The sequence below is a fragment of the Ctenopharyngodon idella genome, chromosome 17 (genome assembly GCF_019924925.1).
Source record: "Ctenopharyngodon idella isolate HZGC_01 chromosome 17, HZGC01, whole genome shotgun sequence".
NCBI classification, from domain to species: Eukaryota; Metazoa; Chordata; class Actinopteri; order Cypriniformes; family Xenocyprididae; genus Ctenopharyngodon; species Ctenopharyngodon idella.
The window spans coordinates 23,843,154-23,866,455 of NC_067236.1; the positions used below are offsets into that span (position 1 = coordinate 23,843,154).

The window sequence follows — 23,302 nt, forward strand, 5'->3', positions numbered from 1 at the left end:
AATATATTTCACTGCATGAGAAAACATTATGCTTTAAGAAGAAAAAAAGAAAAAAAAAAAAAAAACTCCAAGCAACAATTAGGAAAGCATCAACATCAAGTATTTATTTCAATAATCACAGGAGTATGTACACAAGTGGAGGGAAAGAGCAAGAAACAACGCAAGCATATATATATATAAAATAGTAATCTAATTTACATTTCATTGATAATGCATTAAAAATGACGTCCGGCGTAAATCATCTCGGCATGCATCCATCAGTTCTGTGAACTCCGCCATCAGGACGAACAGCCGCAGCAGAGGACGCGCTCGTAACGCTCGCTGTAACTGAGGACAGAATCACGGTCAGACACAGATCTGCAGGATTGAGTTCAGTAGACAGTGTGTTCAGATGATGAAGACTCACTCTGTGACGGAGCACAAGGAGCAGCAGCGGTCGGAGCAGCTGCTGCACTGCTGGACGCAGGCGGGACACGCGGGACGCTCGCACTGAGAGCACGGCTTCCTCGAACCCGAGACCCGCTGACACACGCAACACGCTGAAGGAGCCGCTGCACAACCTGTATCATAAGAGCGGAGCTGATCAAACCATAATCATTTACCCATGTGACAAATTGTATTCTGAAGAATCTGTTCTTAAGGAGTCAAACAGGTTTGTATGGGGGTAAAAAAATAAAATAACTGCTACTTTTTCCCCCTCTCACAATTCTGACTTTTTCTTCAGAATCTGAAAATTATACCTCAGATTGATTTTTTTTTTTTTTTTTTTTTTTTTTTAAGGCCTCAGTCTTGACCGCATTTGTACTGTCTTGTCTTGGGCTCAGACTAAAGGCCTGTTCACACCAAGGACGACAACTATAACGATAAAGATGGAGTTCTAAAAATCGTCCACAGCACAACTATAACAGCATCTAGAAACGATATTGTTGGAATCATTCTCAGAACAATTTTTTTTCCAGCTGATAAATGATACAAACATTGACAGCCAATCAGATTTCATCCTGTTTTATAGGGTTAGTTCACCCAAAAATGAAAATTCTGTCATTAATTACTCACCCTCATGTCGTTCCACACCCGTAAGACCTTCGTTCATCTTCAGAACACAAATTAAGATATTTTTGATAAAATCCGATGGTTCAGTGAGGCCTCCATTGACAGGAAGATAATTAACACTTTCAGATGCCCAGAAAGCTACTAAAGACATATTTAAAACAGTCATGTGACTACAGTGGTTCAACCTTAACGTTATGAAGTGATGAGAATACTTTGTGCGCCAAAAAACAAAATAAGGACTTTATTCAACAATATCTAGTGATGGGTGATTTCAAAACACTGCTTCATGAAGCTTTACTAATCTTTTGTTTCAAATCAGTGGTTTGGAGCGCCAAGGTCACGTGATTTCAGTAAATGAGGCTTCGTTGCGTTAGAAGTCGAAACGTTTCGAGATTTTAATGGTTCACGTGACTTTGGCAGTTTGATTCACGCTCTGAACCACTGATTCGAAACAAAAGATTCGTAAAGCTTCATGAAGCAGTGTTTTGAAATCGTCCATCACTAGATTCTCCCATCATTACTTTTGTTTTTTCTCGTCACTTCTTAACATTAAGGTTGAACCACTGTGGTCACGTCTTAATGTTTTTAGTAGCTTTCTGGACCTTGAATCACAGTAATTGTTGCTTTCTATGGGAGATAAAAAAAAAAAACCTCTCGGATTTCATCAAAAATATCTTAATTTGTGTTCTGAAGATGAACGAAGGTCTTACGGGTGTGGAACGACATGAGGGTGAGTAATTAATGACTATTAATTTTGGGTGAACTAACCTTTTAAATTTTGAAAATCATCTAATGTGTTCCAGGCCTAAAGCCCGGGATACACTGCATGATTTTGGGCTGTCCCAGACGAAAGACTGCCATCGTGAAACAATCGTGGCGATTTCTGTGATTGTGGCTCCTATGTCATACAGTGAGAGAGACTCAAAGACAGCGGTTTTCCCGGTCTTGCGACCAAAGATAACCTACGATAGTTTTCTGACAGTGTCAGAAATTCAGCATGATCATCGCACAGTGTGTTTGCTCTACAACCTACGTCTACGGACCAGCCAATAAAAATGCGACCTGAAATCAAAGCGACATGGCACTAAAACTTAAAACTGCTTACCTCAAGCTCTTTTCCCTTTCGCCACATCCTTTTTATTTAACACACAAATTACAACCGCCAAAGTGTGATTCAACATGATATTTTTGTTAACCACTATTTATTCTTTATTCTTCTATAGAAACTTGCGTCGTAGCCTACGAGTCAACAGGTGTCATCATCATACGGTCTACGTGCATGTCATGCCCGAGTTCAATTGGATCCATGTCGCACAGTGTGATTTGTAATGATCTTAAAGGATTGGTGTATCCCGGGCTTAAGACGACTCAGGATTATCAGTGAACTGCCGGCACACGGTCTGATTTATTTAACATTAATGTGACTGATGTAAAACTCCCTGCTTCAAATGCAATCAATAACTTATTTCTAATTTGGTTTCTTTTGTGCCGGGTCAGAAATTAACGGTGGATTGTCAAAAATGTCACCAAAATTAAAACAAACGCCTGAAAGTTCAAGATATGATATTTGTTTATAACATATGATATAATAAGCATTTCTCAGGCAGTAAATGTGGATCTTTCAGATGATTTTAAGGAGTGTTGGTCGGTCTTGGTTTAGGTGTCTTGACTACAGCACTAGTTAATGTTATTTTTGTACTGACAGTGTTTGATCACCACATTATGACAACAAATAATCACACTGAATCTCAGGCTTCACCTGGAACAGCGTCCGCTCTCTTTAACCGTCCATCCAGCCCGATGGTGGTCTGTCCTCGGAGAAGAGTCTGATGTCCAGGAGCTGGATCGGACACCAGCACGTCTGACACCTTCTCCTCCCCGTCCGCCTTCCAGATTCGACCCATCATGGCTTTGGTCCCGTTGAACAGCAGATTTTTGGTCTTTTCTAATTAAGAAAAACAAGTTGATACAGACAAAACAAAACCCTCAAAGTCTAGCACCAATGTTTAACAAATAAGCTAACCTGCTGGTAAGATTAGAAATATTCATATATAATATTCACTATGAATCTTTATATAAATATTACTGGCTTTGATTAATCTTACCAGCAGGATTCAATCGTGTTTCAGGTTTTAAAAGCAGCTTTAATTACACACAATTAAACACTGACCAATAATACATTATGATTGATTAAACTGATGACATTAACACCGCCTGCTGATAACTGGTCGTTATTAATTAGTGACATTGTTAATATCCTTAACATGATCATCAATCACTACAAGCAATAGTTTTGTTTACAACGATTTATAAATGTAATAAATATGTTTTAATCTTACCATAAATTTCTTGTCTGTATTTGAGTCCAAATACGCCACAGTTATTGATCTCCTTCTGACCAACATGAACTTTATACTGAGAGGAGAAGCTTTCGCTGAAAGGATAGGACCTCTTGGGCATTTTAAAAACGACAGGGTATAAAATACAACAAATAAAGCGGAGGAAAAAGAAAAAAATAACAATAAACAAACTTTAGAACCAAACAAACCGCGCGAACGTGAAGGAAAAACACACGCGTTCGCGCTTTAAGGATTCTGCTTCTTCTTCATCCGCTTCAGCGGCGGACAGACGCGAGGACGCGATTACCGCCACCTGCTGACCGGTAGGTGAATTACCGCAACTATTGCTTCTGGGACTGATCGCGGAAATGGACTGTTTAATTAAAGTCAATTATATCACTCTGATGGAGGATGTCTTGAAAATTTTTAATTTCTCCAGAAGCATAAAAAATTATATAGCAAAATATTTTTGTCTTCATTTTCAACACTAGATCTCAACTGGCAAAGCATAGCAATGCTAGGCTGCGTCTGAAATCGCATACTACTTTATAGTATGTGGCAAAAGAACCTACTGTATAGCAGGGAAGTATGCAATTTCGGACACAGCCCTTTTGACACATACTGTTTCTCGCATACTGTATAGTAGGGAAGTATGCGATTTCGGACACAGCCCTTTTGTCACATACTGTTTTCACCTATATAGTAGGGAAGTATGTGATTTCGGATGCAGCCTTTTTGTCACATACTGTTTTTCGACCTACTATATAGTAGGGAAGTATGAGATTTCAGACGCAGCCCTTTTTTCACATACTGTTTCTCGCATACTGTATAGTAGGGAAGTATGCGATTTCAGACGCAGCCCTTTTGTCACAGTTTTTCGCCTACTACATAGTAGGGAAGTATAAGATTTCGGACGCAGCCCTTTTGTCACATACTGTTTCTCGCATACTGTATAGTAGGGAAGTATGCGATTTCGGACGCAGCCCTTTTGTCACATACTGTTTTCCACCTACTATATAATAGAGAAGTATGTGATTTCGGACGCAGCCCTTTTGTCACATTGCAACCTACTGTATAGCAGGGAAGTATGCAATTTCGGACACAGCCCTTTTGTCACATACTGTTTCTCGCATACTGTATAGTAGGGAAGTATGCAATTTCGGACACAGCCCTTTTGTCACATACTGTTTTCACCTATATAGTAGGGAAGTATGTGATTTCGGATGCAGCCTTTTTGTCACATACTGTTTTTCGACCTACTATATAGTAGGGAAGTATGAGATTTCAGACGCAGCCCTTTTGTCACATACTGTTTCTCGCATACTGTATAGTAGGGAAGTATGCGATTTCAGACGCAGCCCTTTTGTCACAGTTTTTCGCCTACTACATAGTAGGGAAGTATAAGATTTCGGACGCAGCCCTTTTGTCACATACTGTTTCTCGCATACTGTATAGTAGTGAAGTATGCGATTTCGGACGCAGCCCTTTTGTCACATACTGTTTTTCACCTACTATATAATAGAGAAGTATGTGATTTCGGACGCAGCCCTTTTGTCACATTGCAACCTACTGTATAGCAGGGAAGTATGCAATTTCGGACACAGCCCTTTTGTCACATACTGTTTCTCGCATACTGTATAGTAGGGAAGTATGCGATTTTGGACGCAGCCCTTTTGTCACATACTGTTTTCACCTATATAGTAGGGAAGTATGTGATTTCGGATGCAGCCTTTTTGTCACATACTGTTTTTCGACCTACTATATAGTAGGGAAGTATGAGATTTCAGACACAGCCCTTTTTTCACATACTGTTTCTCGCATACTCTATAGTAGGGAAGTATGCGATTTCGGACGCAGCCCTTTTGTCACATACTGTTTTTCACCTACTATATAATAGAGAAGTATGTGATTTCGGATGCAGCCCTTTTGTCACATTGCAACCTACTATATAGCAGGGAAGTATGCAATTTCGGACACAGCCCTTTTGTCACATACTGTTTCTCGCATACTGTATAGTAGGGAAGTATGCGATTTTGGACGCAGCCCTTTTGTCACATACTGTTTTTCACCTACTATATAGTGCTGAAGTATGCAATTTCGGACACAGCCCTTTTTCAACATACTGTTTTGCCTACTATATAGTAGTGAAGTATGCAATTTCAGTCGTAGCCACGAGTTTGATTCACATGGAACGCTTGGACAAATGAAAGATATAAACTTTAAATAAGTCGCTTTGGACTTTCAAAAAAAAGTCTCGATGGAATGAATGAAAATAAACATTTTTGTCAAATATTTGGCTTGAAAAGTGCTTGTGTTACACTACTTTGTCTTGCACAATAAATCAATAAATTATACTTTGTATCTAATGCAAGGACTTATCAGCATTTCTACATGTGATGCATGTGAAACTTTGGGGAATGCAAGGTAGAACAAAACAAAACAAATATAATTAATACATTTTAAAGATACACTATGCAACTTTTCTTTGTCCAAAATTAACAAAATTCAGTCAATACATCAATCCTTGTTCCAAAACGCGGTTTTGTCTTACCCTGATTCACTATGATAAACCTATTACACGTTTTTATATTTTAGACCTGACGGGATGGTTTTCGCGGGAAATTGCGTACATGAGTCACTCGGCCGCGCGCGTCTCGTCTGTAAATAGATAAAGTTGCTCCGCCTACTTTGATGCGTGTCTGGTGTGGGAGTAACATAGGTTAGTTGTCACATGAGCGAGAAAGGTTGACACGGAGCTCGTTAAATCTCGAACCTCCGGGGAATCACTCGTTTTAAACAAACGCCGAGCAGAGGAGAGTCTGCTGGCAAAAAAGAGAACGTGAAAGAGCTCGTATTACAACAATCAACATTGACTTGGCTTTTCGGGGATGGCGAGAACTGAGGGATTTGAAATGTTGTTAAAGTGTCGCGAATATATGATGGTGTTTTTATACTCAACAGGTGAGTAAGGTATTTTATTTAACATATAGCTCTCTAGGAGTTCATTTTAAAGCATTATATTGTGAAGCGTCATATTCATCCGCACAGTCACGCAGAGCCGAAGCACAACCAAAAGTGTTCTTCCGCAAAATGCATTCAGTTTTGTTTTTTAGCCGCTAGAGGGCCAAAAGTTGCCCTTTACCTTATTCCTGAAGTGTTTGGAGTCACGTTTGGATCTTGACTGAATTCATTTCCACAGATAGTTGTTCTGGGATTGTAATGGCACTACAGTTCCTCTGAGATCCGATCATCTTGGCATACATGAGAAGAACACAGTGTTCTCTATCCCAATCTATTTCTGACGCAGCTAATGGTCGGCCTAACCTAATTATATCTGACATCAGACAAAACGCTAGGAACCTTTAATATGACAGAAGAAGCCTATGAATAAATCTGCTAAATCAATTTGGCACACCTGTTTTAATGGGAGGACATTCTTTTAAAGAGCAGCACCATCTTATTCAGTGCAGAAAATCAAATGAAATAAACAACAAGTCTTTGCACAGTTTTAATTTATGTGTCTCACATGTGAACACTGGAAACAATATAGTGCAATTCTACAACATAATGAAATGCCACTTTGACAAACAGGGTCAACTGAATCTCAAAAACTCAAAACTGCACTAATAAAGAAGATTGTAAACGTGTGGTGATGATCAACAATCAATCTGAGAGAAAGATCATTATAATGCCAGGACATGAATTCAGCCATTCAGAGTTGATCTTCTATCAGTTTTCTGGATAAATGAATGCCAACCAGTAAAAACAAGAGTCCCACTGTGCTGATCGTCTTCAGTTGATGAATCTTCATGATCCCAGAACATCTAGAACATCTGGATCATACATTCTCTGGATTTCCCAACACCAACCCACTTAACTGTGATGAAGAGAATCAAATGTGAGTTTTAATTCACAGACTGATGTTGTAATGCAGTTTATACAGTGTGGAATGACTTACTAGGAACACCAATATGATTCTCAATGAAGCGGATGTAGTTCTGAGCTTTTGGAGGAAGATCGTTCCATTTCCTGGCCGCTGAAGTATCCGTCTTCCATCCGGGAAAAGTCTCATATTCAACCTCCACCTTCTGCAGAACCTCCATGTTGGCTGAAAGCGAACATATGAAGCGAACATATGAAGATTTGCGAATCATTTGTTTCAAACCAGCATATCAACCTGCCAAAGTCACGTGATTTCAGGGTTTATGTTATAACTGTTTCCAAATGTTTCGAAATTTTAATGGCTTACAACTAGAGGGCGATGATCTCTGAACTAGAGCGCCGTGATTAATTGTTACAAGATCGCGATCTTGATTCAAACGCTCATGCAATCTTACTCTTAAATAAGAATGATTCGGCTATGTCAATTAAACCTTTGACAAAATCACACCGGAATATTCAAATCTGCGTTTGCACTGCCGTTGAGCCAGAGAGAACCGTTGTCATGAATAGATATGAAACTGCTTCACAAACAGTCTTTTTTAACCACACAGTATAGTTATTTCTGTCTTATAATAATTCAAATTATCACAGAAGTACTGAGATAAAAGTTTATAGTTCGGATATAAACACTGACGTCTATGGTAGAGATCAAAATAGAGTAAATCACATTTTAAAAATTAACTTGGTGCTTGTAAAAAAAGTATTTGTCATTGAAGAGATTCATTCAAAAACGCTGATTCATCTAGTAATGAAACAAGTGAAGTCTTTATGAGTGAGTCATTGAATCATTCATTCAAGAGATTTGTTTAGAAACACTGATTTATCCAGTAATGAAACAAGTCTTTATGACTGAGTCATTGAATCATTCATTCAAGATATTCATTCAAAAACACTGATTCATCCAGTAATGAAACAAGTGAAGTCTTTATGAGTGAGTCATTGAATCATTCATTCAAGAGATTTTTTCAAAAACACTGATTCATTTAGTAATGAAACAAGTTGTCTTTAAGAGTGTCACTGAATCATTCAATCAAATGATTAATTCAGAAATGCTGATTCCTCCAGTAATGAAGCAAATGAAGTCTTTGTGAGTAAGTCATTGAATCATTCATTTAAGTGATTCGTTCAAAAGCGCTGATTCATCCAGTAATGAAACAAGTGAATCTTTATGAGTGAGTCATTGAATCATTCATTCAAGAGATTCGTTCAAAAACGCTGATTCATCCAGTAATGAAACAAGTGAATCTTTATGAGTGAGTCATTGAATCATTCATTCAAGAGATTCATTTAAAAACACTGATTTATCTAGTAATGAAACAATGAAGTCTTTATGAGTCACTGAATCATTCATTAAAGAGTTTTGTTCAAAACTGCTGATTCGTCCAGTAATAAAACAAGTGAAGTCTTTAAGAGTGAGTCATTGAATCATTCATTCAAACGATTCATTCAGAAATGCTGATTCATCCAGTCATGAAACAAGTGAAGTCTTTATGAGTGTCACTGAATCATTCATTCAAATGATTATTTCAGAAACGCTGATTCATCCAGTAATGAAGCAAATGAAGTCTTTGTGAGTGAGTCATTGAATCATTCATTCAAGAGATTCGTTCAAAAACGCTGATTCATCCAGTAATGAAACAAGTGAAGTCTTTATGAGTGAGTCACTGAATCATTCAGTCAAGAGATTTTTTCAAAAATGCTGATTTATCTAGTAATGAAACAAGTTGTCTTTTACGGAGCCCCAGACATGACATGCAGGAAAAAAATAGTAGGCTAAATCGTGCGCACGATTTATTAATTCGTTCCCTCGATTTACTAAAATGTGTGCACGATTTACTATTTCGTTCCCTCGATTTATAAATCATGCACATGATTTATAAATCGAGGGAATGAAATAGTAAATCGTGTGCACGTTTTAGTAAATCGAGCTAACGAATTAGTAAATCGTAATGGTATTGGATGATTTGTTAATTGCATTTAATAGATACACTTTCATTAAAACATTTACTTTTGGTTTGTAAAAGGTGTTTTTATGCATGTTTTGGTGGAACATCAACATGCATGTTTTGGTTTTCCCATCATGTTTCAAAACAACATATACTGAACAAACCAGGTGACTACAATGACTAAATGCAGTTGAGTTACAGTAGTAGTGTCACTAGTTTTAGTTTTAGGCTCATAACACTTCTATGAAATATCTAGTTAATTTTACCTGGGAAATATGGGACTCTTTTGCCATTGATCTTATAAGCCACGCCCACTTTAATTTCATCCAAAACATCAAGGATGTCCAATTTAGTCAAAGCAATGCTTAAGAAAGATAGAAAACAACCATTACAATCATATAATATTAAAAACAGTATATGGTTCAGTATGTTACTGAACACACTCATACACAGGACTGAAACACTCACGCAGTGAATCCGTTGATCATATGAGCATATTTGAGAATAACCAAGTCCAGCCAACCACAGCGTCTCTTTCTGCCTGTGGTCACGCCCACCTCGTGACCTCTGGTCTGCAGCAGTTCACCAACGGCCTGTGAAGAGACGAACACAGGTGAGATGCTTAATCTTGAATCAGAATATCTTCTCCTCCCTCTTGCAGCATCTCTTTTTACTTCTCTGATGAAGAGGGCGGGGCAACCTGTCACTCACATGAGATCCACCAATAGCAAACCACAACCATCCAATCAATTCCCCACAGACAAAATCAAGCCCCGCCCTACATTTGTTCTTGTTTGAGAAGCAGTTTCACTTGGATATACAGCACAATAGAGAAGAAAAGACGTTTCATGATGACTTCAAATGAAACATAATTAAGTATAGATCAACAGATGCAAACATCTACAGATTCATATTTCTGTGCTCCACATGAATTTCATTAGGATTACAGGAATGTTTGTTGTCCGATGAATGTATCTGGTGGTGTTCATGTGACTGTGCTTAAGCACTTCTAGTTCAGGCTACAGCACAGCTGCTCAAAAGGGCAAATCCACTAAACCCAAACGTTCAAGTGTGAAAGTTACACAATCTAAATATAACTGCAGCAAACATCAGATCATATTATCACGAACAAGAACAGATTAGTGTTTGTTTGTGGTGGAATTTTTAGTTTATGATGCAGATTAAACACAAACCTGGAAGGCGTTTTGGTATCGTTAATATACTATTATAGTTTTTATTAATATATATATATTTTTTTAAATTTTCCATTTTAGTTCATTTTAGTTAAAGTTTTAGGAATTTCTTTGTGTGTTTTTCTCAAGTTTTTGTTTCTATAAACAGCTTTTATTCTTTTTTAATTGTAGTTATTTTGAAACATCAAATTAAACTAAATGAAAAAGAGAAATGTTGCCTCAGAAACTAGTTAAAATAAAATAAACTGTTGATATTCTTTTTCAGATAACATTTATATTATTTCAAACAAAAAAAAATGTAGTTTCCATTAAAGGATTAGTTCACTTAAGAAATAAAATTTCCTGATAATTTACTCACCCCCATGTCATCCAAGATGTTCATGTCTTTCTTTCTTCAGTCGAAAAGAAATGAAGGTTTTTGAGGAAAACATTCCAGGATTTTTCTCCATATAGTGGACTTCACTGGGGTTCAACGGGTTGAAGGTCCAAATGTCAGTTTCAGTGCAGCTTCAAAGAGCTCTACATGATCCCAGACGAGGAATAACAGTCTTATCTAGAGAAACCATCTGCCATTTTCTAAAAAAATTTAAATGATATACTTTTTAACCACAAATGCTCGTCTTGCACTGCTCTGGGATGCTCCACGCATTACGTAATCACGTTGGAAAGGTCATGCGTGACTGTTTTGAGGAATGTTTTCCTCAAAAACCTTCATTTCTTTTCGACTGAAGAAAGAAAGACATGAACATCTTGGATGACGTGGAGGTGAGTAAATTATCAGAATTTAAATTCTGAACTGAACTAATCCTTTAACTATAATAAACCTGCTTGGCAACTAGCTGAAATAAAAGTAGAATTTTTTTGTATTTACTTTTATTTCAGTTTTGTTATGGTTATAGTTTTAGTTAACTGTAATAACTCTGCTGAAGTTGCCAGTTTCAATCTGATTTCACGCAGTCAATCCGACTCTTACGTTGAGTTGTTCAGTCGGAAAGGCTCCTATCCCGACTCTAGTGGTGTAGGCCTTCGATACTCCATACACATCGCCGATGTTTGCGGGAGGGATGCCGAGACCGGTGCACACGCCACCCACGGTGCAGTTGGATGACGTCACGAATGGGTATGTTCCTGGAAGGAAGGCAAACAAACATTTAAAGAAGAGCTATTCTGCTTTTTTCCATGTTCATCTTCCTTTAGTGTGTAATGTTGCTGTTTGAGCATGAAAAAGGAGTTCTTCTCTACATCAGTGTCAGTGTTTCTGAACTCCCTGAAACGCCTCCATTGTAGTTTTAAGTTTTCTTCACAATATTCCTCATTTAAATAATTCATATGCAGAATAAAGGGGCGCGGCCTGGTTGAGTTAGTTAGTAGTGTGTTGAAACTGGCGGTTATGGTAAGGGGCGAGATATTTCCCAAACACCAATCACAACAGACTGCTCCAGCTGACCAATCAGAGCACACTGTGCTTTTCAGAAGGAGGGGCTTCATAGAGACAGGAACTAAACAGAGCGTTACTGACAGACTGGGAAGAGAGGAGCTGAACAATGGAGAATATGAGGAAAATAATCAACATTCAAGCAGGAAAACCTGTTCTAGTAGAGCTCAAAAACAACATCAAGACTCTGTAAAAGGGCATAATAGGTCTACCCAAGTATACGAACACAAAGCGGCAGCATGCCTTACCGAAGTCAATGTCAAGGAGGGCAGCGTTGGCCCCCTCCACCAGGATTTTCTTTGAGGGTCCGTGAATTGCATCATACATGAAATAGACACCATCTCTGACCAGAGGTCTGATCCTCTCAGCGTAGTCCTGTAAGCGAGTGGAGAGCGCAGATCAGGGTGAGCGAGAGTAACACATACCGCATGTGACTCCACTTTAACTGACCTTTAGCTTCTTTAGCTCGCTCTCGGCATCCACTTTAAGGGTGGGATACATCGACTGGTACTGCTGCACCAGGTTCTTCACCCTTTTGAAGTACGATATGAACAGTTCAGATGATCGCTGCATTGATGTAACCAGCATTAGGAAGATTATTTACCTCGTAGAGAACTCGTTGAAATCAGCCATTAGGTCACAGATGCGAAGCCCAGTGCGAGACGCTTTACAGGCGTATGTGGGCCCGATGCCTTTCTTAGTTGTTCCTATGCTGTAAACGAGCATAAACACGGTTAAAATCAGCAAAAAACCTATAAAACATCAACAACTATTAAAAACAAAGTTTTTAGAGGTCAGAGTGATGATCATCAACCTCACGAGGTCAAATAAAATATTATGAGCTGTTTTATTTTAAATTTATTTTACATTTTTTACATTTACTTATTGATATTTGTAGCACAGAAAGGTGCACTATAAATAAAAATACAATGTATGATTATTATTATTATTAATTTAATAAGTTTGCAATAATTGCAACACTGTTATCAAACTGCAGGACTGAATAAACCTTGATTTGTGTGATTTTGTTTACTTTTAACAATTAACAATAAATAAACAAATGAAATAAAGAAATTAAGTTAATCTAGAAAGTAAAGTTTGTCAGGACAAACTTTTATGTTGGCCTTGTCTGAAAGTTTTATAAGCTTCCTAGCATGTTTTATCATGTGTCAGCATTATTTTGCATTTTGCATTTTTGCATATGTATCAATGCAACTTTCATGAAGTAAACTTTCACTAAAGCCTTCCTTCCGCCGGAAAAAAATAGTCCCTGACCGTGAACAGCAACAGAAGTTACATTATTACGCCATTAGATGGCGGCAAAGACTGTCTTTATGAGTGTGTCACTCAGTAGTGAAGACTTTTACATTGAAATGACTGAATTGTTGTGAACACGGAACAAGACGCAACTGACAAATGCTTTGACTAGCGCTGTCAGTCACGGGAAAACCCCTTAAATGTTAAAAGGACAAGATATTGCAGCGGACATTTAAACAGATTTTTTATTATGAACATAGGACTGACCTGAAGGAAAACGCTAAATCTGAATGCAGGTAATACACTCGCTCACTCGATCTTTTTCTCACAATACTCTTCTACATAATACACTACAGTAAGATTCAATGAACAATATCAACTGAGAACATAGAGTTTACGTTTGGTTGCTAAGGGTGTTGTGTAGTGATACACAGAACCGTTGGGTGAAGCGGTCATAGCCATGTTTTATCGTGAATAAAACACAGCTATTGACCAATCAGAATCAAGGACATGAACTAATCATTTTATAACACATTGCTAGCATATTTAAGCACGTTGTTAGCATGTTTTTGCACGTTGCTAACGTTAAGCATATTGCGAAAATGTTTTAGCACATCGTTAGCATGAATTAGCACACACTGCTAGCATGTTTTTACACAGTGCTACCATGATGTAGCATTGCTAACATTTTTAATAAGTTGATAACATGAATTAGCATGTTGCTAACACGAATTAGCACAGTGCTAGCATGATTAAGCTTGTTGCTAACATGCTTTAACACATTACTAGCATTATTTAACATTTTGCTAGCATGTTTTATCAAATTACTGGCATGATTTAACATTCTTCTAACATTTTTAACACCTTGTTAGCATGAATTAGCATGTTGCTAGCAGGTTTTAGCATGTTGATAGCATGAATTAGTACGTTGGTATCATTTTTAACACATTGCTTGCATGATTTAGCATGTTACTAATGTTTTAACAAATTGCTAACATGAATTAGCAAGTTGTTAGCATGCAATAGTCAAATCAAGTCACATTTATTTATATAGCGCTTTTTACAATGCAGATTGTGTCAAAGCAGCTTTGACCAAGGCATGCTCTTATACAAGAAGAGCATGCCTTATGTTGCATGCTGATAGCATGCTGTTAGCATGTTGTTGCTAACATGCTGTTAGCATGTTGATAGCATGAATTGGCATGTTGCTAGGATGTTTTAGCACATTGCCAGCATGTCCTAAGCTAGTTGCTAGGCTTTGCTAGTGATAGATCTTTGATGGATGCAGCTTAAACACTCTATTAGAGTTATTGTGTAAAAGTTTTGACCCCCCTCGATGAAAGACTATGGGATTTTTCATAGTTTTGATTGTCCAGCCAAGCATATTAAAGCATGTGTTTGATCAAGAAGCTCACACTGGGCCAAAATCACCATTTTAAGGGAGAATACAGACATTTGATTGATCAAAAATGACCTACTTTTGATACTAGGCTAATTTTATGATGGATAATAGTTTACCTCACTATAAAAAGTGTACTTATGGAAAGTGTCTTAAACAGCTAGTTACGCATCAAACCAGTACAAACGTACTTTTTGCCTTCCTGAGCTTGTCTCTGAACCTCCTGAAGTCCGTCCACGGCCTGATGAAAGTCAAATACTGACACAAATAGATGGAATCAGAAGATCATTTTCCTCCATCATAGTATTCAGTATATCTAAAAAAACACTATTATATATAGTTATAATTTTTATTACCAATGTGAGCCCGATCTGAGATGACCAGTCTTTTTTCCCATCCTTTCAGCCCTTATCGTGTAAGAAAAAACAAATTATTCCTGTGTGTGAATAGAACGAAGCCATCTGATAGTGAACAGTATTTGTGTAAAAGTCTGGTCTATTAAAAAGCATGTTTGTAAAAAAATGTGTTTTTACCTTTTTTCTCATTCTTGTCAATCTCCTCGAATAATCCTGGAAGATGAATGACTACGCCATTACCTGCAGACGGATGCACACGTGTCAACTTTACTGTCTTAAACTTTATAATCTCTGAAAATATCAGATTTGATCATATGCAAAACAGTGACAAGAATTCTTAAAGGGACAGTTCACTCAAATCATTAATTACTCACCCTCATGTTGTTCCACACCCATGAGACTTTTGTTCATCTTCAGACATTTTTGATGAAATCTGAGAGATTTCTGATACTTCGTTATTCACCCAAAACTCTGACGCTTCAAAACGAGAGATTGTAGATTTGATTTAGGTTCTTGAGCTTCTGTTTACCATATTTGAGTCAATGTTTCTATATGAATAAAAGCCTAAATTCAATCATATAAAGCGACCGTGTCTCTTCAGAAGACTTGGATTAAACCGCTTAATTCATATGGATTTACTTTATGTAATCTCGTTATGAATGTTTTGAAGCATCAGAGTTTTGACTGAATATTCAATGGAGGGACAGAAATCTCCCAGATTTCAATAGAAATATTTAAGTTTTGAAAATGAATGAAAGTCTTAAAGGGATAGTTCACCCAAAAATGAAAATTAACCCATAATTTATTCACCATCAAGCCATCCTAGGTGTATATGACTATCTTCTTTCAGTCAAACACAATTGGAGTTATATTAAAAAATATTCTGGTGCTTCCAAGCTTTATAATGGGAGCGAATGGGGGCCGAGATTTTGAAGCCCAAAAAAAGCACATCCATCCATCATAAATATAAGCCATACGGCTCCAAGGGGCTGATAAAGGCCTTCTGAAGTGAAGCGATGGGTTTTTGCAAGAAAAATATTCATATTTACAACTTTATAAACTATAATACTGGCTTCCGGCAATGGCCAAACACAATAGTTCTAACAGAAGAGTGACCTCTGACCAGAGCAAAACAAAACACCCGCCAGGAATTGGTCTAAAATGAGAATTTTTAAAGAGAAATGTCGGAGGAGCTTGAGTTTGTTGCCCAGCCCTATTTGTATGAATCCCTGGATTACTTTTATGATGGATGGAGGCACTTTTTTGGGCTTCAAAATCTCGGCCCCCATTCACTCCCATTATAAAGAGACGGGATATTTTTTAGTATAACTTTGATTGTGTTCGTCTGAAAGGAGAAAGTCATATACACCTAGGATGGCTTGAGGGTGATTAAATTATGGGATAATTTTCATTTTCGGGTGAACTATCCCTTTAAGGGTTTGGAATGACATGAGGGTGAGTAAATGATTACAGAATTTCCAATTTGTTTTGGTGAACTATCTCTTTAAATATGTCAAATGCAACTACATTTATCCAGCAAAGTTACTGCAGTCAGTCAGCTCATCTCACCGATGAATGATGTGCATTTGGTGCTGATTATTCCACTAGGGAGAAGATGGAAGTCATATTCTTTCTCATCCACCACCACTGTGTGACCGGCGTTATTTCCTCCCTGTGGAGAAACACAAAAACTCACTCGATTTCAGATGCTTTATAAACTTCACGCAGGACAGTTTGCAGTCAATGGAAACTTACTGCAAAACAACATCAACAACTTAAAAGATCAAGGTCCAAATTTACAATCTTATTTCCTTCAAAAGGGAGACCTGGAAACATGACTCCAGCATCCAGGCAGCCTGCCCTTTACTCAGACACTCTGTGTCCAAAGCTGAACACAAACCTCCAGTCTGAGACACTTATATGCGACGGGCTTCTATGGCCAGCGCCGTGCCCTTCTCACATGTCCAGTAACGCCGGGAATGTGACCGGAGTTCAGCGAAGGGCAGTGAGGAATTCTGGGACTGACATTCAGGGAGATTCAGACTCTCACAGCAGCAGCCATGAACTGTTAAGAATACTTCATACTTTATAATGCCATAGCATTTTTTAAAGTAATTGCATGTGATTAATAATGATAATGAGTCTGAATAGTGCCGTAACCACTCAATAAACACTGATTTTGACACTTCCCTCCATTTTCAGATTAGATTTAGACTGATAAGGGTTTGTCAATGGCCAATTTTTAACTCCAGCAATTCTGAATATGCAGTAACATCCATAAATGTTTCAAACTAAAGTCAAAACATTACATTATCAAAGTAAAGACGAGAAAAAAAAGTATATATAAGTGATAAACATATTTTTATACATGCTCAGTTCAGTTGTATTTTCATAAACATGAGATGACATATTCAGCATAACTTTCCATAATATAAACATGTTAGATTATTGAATTTAACTAAAAAGCTTTAATTAAAACTAGTATATTATCTATATGAATTCATAATATTCATGAGAACTTTATTAATTAGTTTATTACATATTAAAGTACTTTTTTAGTATTATTATTTGTAGTGGTACCTATTAAATGTGTTATTGTTAATTAAATTATTGCACATAATGACTTAAAATAATTATATAATATTGATTATATATGATAATCAATTAAAATGTAATAAAAAATGTATAAAATAAATAAATATTTTTTTTAAAAAGTTTTTCAAATATAATTAAATTATATTTATATTTTATTATATTTTTACCTGACACCTGCAGACGATGTCGGACTCCGTCGCCAGTAAATCAACAACTTTTCCTTTGCCTTCATCTCCCCATTGCGCTCCCAGAACTACCGTGACTTTGTTCCCTGAGTCGTTTCTCGCCCGTTTGACGGCGGCCGTCGGCGGGTTCGAGTAGCTCTTGTGATCGTTCCCTGACCAGCCGAGAGACATGATGAAGAGTCCGCTGCGGAACCGATCTAATGACAGCTGTCATCCGCGCGCTCAGCCGCTCATACAAGCCGAATGGGCGGGTAGAAGAGAGAGACACAGAGCTCCAGATGCTTCAGCGACGGGCGGCTCGGAACTTAATAGATAATATATAATATTTCTCATATTTACGTCTGATTTTCATTTCAACATCTTGTAAAGTTTTTCTGCGTCATAATAACTGGTGTAAAATTATCCAGACCGCTGCAGAAGAGAGAGTCCCGTCACGCGACGCGTGTTACTTTTCTCACCGCTGGTTAGAATAAACCAATCGCATTCGATGATGATCACTGGATAGCGATTTCTAAAGCAGATTTTTTTTTTGTATGCCAGTAGTTCATAGATCTAAACAATTATACTTGTAAGCACGCACATGTCTCCAATAAAATATCTGAATGTAACCCAGCACGCCCTCTGAAGGCAAAACCCCCCGCTACGCGCGCATGCGCAGTCGACGCGCTATTATTGCGTTACGAAGCCACTACAATGATCGGATTCTTTTAACTTTAGCTTGAGCATGTGATATGCCATCAGCTGATAATGCTGATTCTATGCAAGTAACTACTTCATGTCCTGACGGTGTCGTGACAAATCGGGTCCTCCCTCGAAATCGGGTCAGTTAATGATTATCTATGCTAATGATATTAATTTAAAATACGCATAGCTTACTGTATAATGTGTAAGAAAACAAATTAGTGCATAATAAAACCAACTGAACGTAATTTCTTACACTTTATTAACTGTTAATACATAAATAAATAATAATAAAAGCCTATTAAGTGAATAATTGAACATCGTTAATTTGTTGAAATATGTGGATATTTAACACTTAATTACATTAAAGATAATTGTGAATACATGTAGGGTAAGCGCAAATGCGTGTATAAACTAAGCTATCAGGCTAATCGGGTATCTGTATGCTATGCTAGTACAAGCTAACTAATACAGACATAAATAGTCATTATAACGTTGCTGAAACAGCATTTATCATAACATGATTTTGTAGGAATTGTAATCAGGTGCTAATAACATAATTGGGGATTGCTTGGGGTCCCAATTTAAGGGGGGACCCAATTTGTCACTACAACAGATATCACTTAAATTGATATCTACATGATGAATATCATCTTCTTTACAACATAGACATATGTCTATGCCTCACAACACATCCAATGACGATCACGTACGTGAGTGGGCGGGGAAGTAGGCGGGGCTTCAATGCATAATAATCACATTTGTTTTATTGACTACAAATATCCGATAACAAAACATTTTAAACCCAGTTTAAATTCTACCTGTATTTAGATTTTGTAAACAGAGTTGGGAGAGCGCCATCTGTTTTTCAATCATTTTGTGCGTTCGGAATTGCTGACTTTTGATTGGCTGACACGTCTTTGGGGGCGGGGCTTGAGGGCGAAATTACAACATCTTTAACTATAATGAATTTAAATTTGAACGCATTTCAAATTGCAATGAATGTGAGCTTGGGTGTCGCACCAATTAACAAACCTTGACACTGATTGCACATTTTTATTTATATATAATTTATAGATTTTCTTGACATACATCAAAATACATACTGACATCAATATGAAAGTCACACTCGAATGAAAATAACAGTCCAGCTCAACCACTGCAAGCGCAAAATATAATCATTTCTGCTAAGAAATCTTATGACAGTAATACTTTAGAACTGATATTATAAGAACAAAATACTTTTCAGGGTTTATGCCAAACATCTTCATAATATATAAAGCTAACATGATTCAGAGCGATATTAATAGTGAACAGCAGGTGATCTTAAAGGGTTCAGAAACAGTACAGACTCTTAAAGGTTCATGATCAGACATTTTTTCTCTCTCCTCTAACCGCTCTTTATGTAAACAAAGTTTTGGAGGATCATAAATGTATCTTACAGAGTGCAAATATTAAAAATAGTTTGGTCAAATCTAAATATGTAGCATTTAAAAACACTTCAGGCCAAACTCTTTTACACAGATTGTATTTCTTTAAAGTACGCCATTAGTTGTTCCTCCGCTCAGGCGACTCCAGATCCGGTGGGATAACAGGATCACAGCAGGAACGTGCTCAACTTTTCCTTTTCCCTTTTGTTCTCCTTTTCCTGGAGCTTCCTGAAATGTTTGAGGAGAAAATATGTTTAACAACATTGCAGCATAAGACATTTTAATAATACCAAGGTATCTTAAGAAAGGGATGATGGTCCATTTGCTGAAGAGGTTAATACTGAAGCTCAAACACGATGGAAACCAAAAATAAATTATGACAAAGAAACATAATAGAGCTTAAGCCTCAAATCTGAAGATAATGCTGTAAAACTCCAAAAACATGTTAATTGTGTGATATTCAGCAAAAAATGCCAGTGCAAGTTTAAACTCTTCTTAAACACAAAAAAATCTCTCTATTTTACACACACTATTTGATGATCTTGGTATTTAGAGATGCACATCTGGACTCATTTCTAAACTATTTGCTTTGCTTATCTTCCACACTTCACAGACCGACAGAGATTAAAACCCTAGTTTAAAACCCACGTGTTGTAACTGTGATGGTCAGATAAACTGACCAGAAAGTTCAGAATCTTCACATTCTTCTGCTGTCAATCATTTACAGGCGTTTTACTGTGTGATTTACACTTACTTAAAGGGATAGTTCACTCAAAAATGAAAATTATCCAATGATTTACTCACCCTCAAGCCATCCTAGGTGTATATGACGATCTTCTTTCAGACGAACACAATCGGAGATATATTTAAGAATATCCTTAGTCCTCCAAGGTTTATAATGGTTGTGGATGGGGGCCCAAATTTTGAAGTAAAAAATAATGCATCCATTCATTTAAAAAAAAAAAAAAAAAAAAAAAAAAAAAAGTAATCCATACGACTCCAGTGGGTTAATAAAGGCCTTCTGAAGCGAAGCAATCCGTTTAAGAAAAATATCCATATTTAAAACTTGATAAATTCAAATAACTAGCTTCCAGTGGACGACCGTAGTCGATTTGTGGCGGAAGAGTATCCTTTGACCTGACGCACAATGTAATGACGAACGCGGAAGTGCAGAGGATAAAGCAAAACAAAACACCGGTCACGGATAAGTCTAAAACGAGAATTTAAAGGAGAAATGTCGGAGGATTTCGATATAAGAAAAGAGGAGCTTGAGTTTGTTGCACAGCCCTATTTGTTTAAACCGCAAGAGGATTACTCATTTGGCGCAAGTCAACTTGTGCAACTTGTGTATGGTCGTCCGCCGGAGGCTAGTTATTTTTAATTTTTCTTACAAAAACGCATCGCTTCGCTTTAGAAGGCCTTTATTAACCCCTTGGAGCCGTATGGATTACTTTTTTTATGGATGGATGCATTATTTTTTACTTCAAAATTTGGGCCCCCATTCACTGCCATTATAAACCTTGGAGGACTAAGGATATTTTTAAATGCATCTCAGATTGTGTTTGTCTGAGGATGGCTTGAGGGTGAGTAAATCATGGGATAATTTTCATTTTTGAGTGAACTGTCCCTTTAACACTTGTGTATTTAACCATCCATTTACATAAATATGCACTTTCGTTCAAAAGTTTGGGAGGATTAAGATGCATTAAATTGATCATTATTAAGACATTTATAATGTTACAAAAGACTCTATTTCAAATAAATGCTGTTCTTTTAGAACTTTCTATTCATCAAAGAACCCGAAAAAACAAATGTGTCACAGTTTCCACAAAAAATATGAAACTATTTTCACCATAAATAATCAAATGTTTCTTGAGCAGCAAATCATCATATTAGAATGATTTCTGAAGGATCATGTGACACTGAAGACTGGAGTAATGATGCTGAAAATTCAACTTTGATCACAGAAATAAATTACACTTTACTATATATTCACATAGAAAACAGTTATTTTAAATTGTAAAAATATTTCACAATTTTTACTGTATTTTTTTTTTTTTTTGATCAAATAAATGCAGCCTTGGAGAGGATAAGAGACTTCAAAAAAACAAAACAAAACAAAAAATATCTTACCAACCCCAAACTAATTAAAGGGACTGTATGTAAGAATTGTCATGTATTAATCACTTTTTATTGCCAACGTGTGAACAGATTGTAACGAACTTAAAAAACAAGACCCACCCTGAATTTTTTTAGCTAGTAGACTGATTTTTATGTGAAAATCTCAGAACGTTTTTGCCGGGAAAAATCAAAAGAATGTGACGTTTACGTGTTTCATTACATGACACACGATACGAAGGTTCAGGATAAAATACAGAAAGAGTCGTTCTGTACTATAATATCAATGTGTCGTGATTCATTCAAACTATAGTCTCAAATATACTCTATAATCAAACTATCATAATTGTAATTTTAATGACCTCATCTGTCGACATGATGCAGTGAATCTCAGAGCTGGTTCAAACATATCCACATCACTATGATCAGATGCTTTCTCATTTTTGTTATTGTGAGAAAAGCGTGCGGCACACATTTACATATTCATCTAAACGTCACTCTCAACAGCGTAGACGGCGTCGGGATGTTCGTTAACAGTGTATCGCTTCAAAAGTATTTCAACTTCGAAGACCACAAAAGTTCACCATGAGTATATCGAGCATTGAATCACATTCAATTTTGAGCAGTAAGCTGCTGCTGCAGTTCACTTAACGGCCACCGGTGTCGCTAATAACAAGGGTTTCTGAATCCTGCACACAGCCCCTTTAAGAAAACTATAAAGATTCATCATGATTAAGATGCTGGTTAAAATTACAGACAGTTTATTTGAGGCCAAAGACGAGCCCTCAGAACAGATCCCCAGCGTTCAAGGAAAAGACAGATGTTAATAACATGGATGAAGAGTCGACACGTCGGTAAGTAGAGAGGTCTGGTTAGAGATCGATTAGGCGATTGTGAGCGGACGTCCTGCTCGGCCGTGTTAGTTCTCGGCGTTTGACCTACCTTACTGCAACACACATTCCTTTTTAGAGCGTCCATTGCCTCTGTTACCCTCGACTTCAGAGAGTCAAAGAGAAAGAGACACGCTGAAGAAATGACTGACATTCACTTCAAGGCTCTACAAAGAAAGGCAACGCACTAATGCCAGATATTTACATCTGACGATATGAAGCAGATGAATTCAGCCAGAATGAGTGTTAATGAAACTCGCTTCAGGAATTGTCATTATAAAATGACAATTTAATAACATGAAGTCCAGAAAATGTCTCACATTTCAACCAAAAATCAAAAGCCTATTTTTAGAACAATTAATTTTTTTCCCATTATGACATAATGTAATGACAATTTTGGTGGGAGGATCTTTAATTACTATATATACAAAAAAAAAAAAAAAAAAAACTAAATAAATAAATTATAATTTAATAAATTCTAAA

At 37.0% G+C, this 23,302-nt stretch overlaps 3 protein-coding genes across 6 annotated transcripts in view; all 3 read right to left on the bottom strand.

Annotated features, from left to right (window-relative positions):
- Positions 1-78: 78 nt before the first annotated feature.
- LOC127498989 (apoptosis regulatory protein Siva-like) lies at positions 79-3,660 on the bottom strand. Its single transcript, XM_051869030.1, has 4 exons — positions 3,393-3,660; positions 2,813-2,998; positions 407-560; positions 79-327 (listed from the first exon to the last, which is right to left on the bottom strand). The coding sequence occupies exons 1-4, from the start codon at positions 3,511-3,513 to the stop codon at positions 279-281; spliced, it is 510 nt and encodes a 169-aa protein (XP_051724990.1). The 5' UTR covers positions 3,514-3,660; the 3' UTR covers positions 79-278.
- A 3,227-nt stretch (positions 3,661-6,887) lies between these two features.
- On the bottom strand, positions 6,888-18,172 carry LOC127498426 (adenylosuccinate synthetase isozyme 1). The gene is made up of 13 exons (XM_051867756.1): positions 17,683-18,172; positions 16,490-16,592; positions 15,098-15,160; positions 14,921-14,971; positions 14,756-14,822; positions 12,513-12,620; positions 12,359-12,440; positions 12,157-12,283; positions 11,447-11,601; positions 9,749-9,873; positions 9,547-9,644; positions 7,351-7,500; positions 6,888-7,269 (listed from the first exon to the last, which is right to left on the bottom strand). Exons 1-13 carry the CDS (start codon positions 17,869-17,871, stop codon positions 7,217-7,219), a joined length of 1,371 nt encoding a protein of 456 aa, XP_051723716.1. The 5' UTR covers positions 17,872-18,172; the 3' UTR covers positions 6,888-7,216.
- A 1,251-nt stretch (positions 18,173-19,423) lies between these two features.
- LOC127498419 (inverted formin-2-like) overlaps positions 19,424-23,302 on the bottom strand; it is a 36,137-nt gene continuing 32,258 nt past the window's right edge. For 2 of the 4 annotated variants that reach the window (XM_051867730.1, XM_051867731.1), the window contains exons 22-23: positions 22,872-22,925; positions 19,424-20,039 (exon numbers count right to left, since the gene is read on the bottom strand). In XM_051867730.1, coding sequence (XP_051723690.1) covers positions 22,873-22,925 — 53 coding nt within the window. In that variant the 3' untranslated portion in view covers positions 19,424-20,039; position 22,872. The remainder of the gene's footprint in view (positions 20,040-22,871; positions 22,926-23,302) is intronic. The other 2 variants (XM_051867733.1, XM_051867732.1) reach the window with 1 other exon arrangement.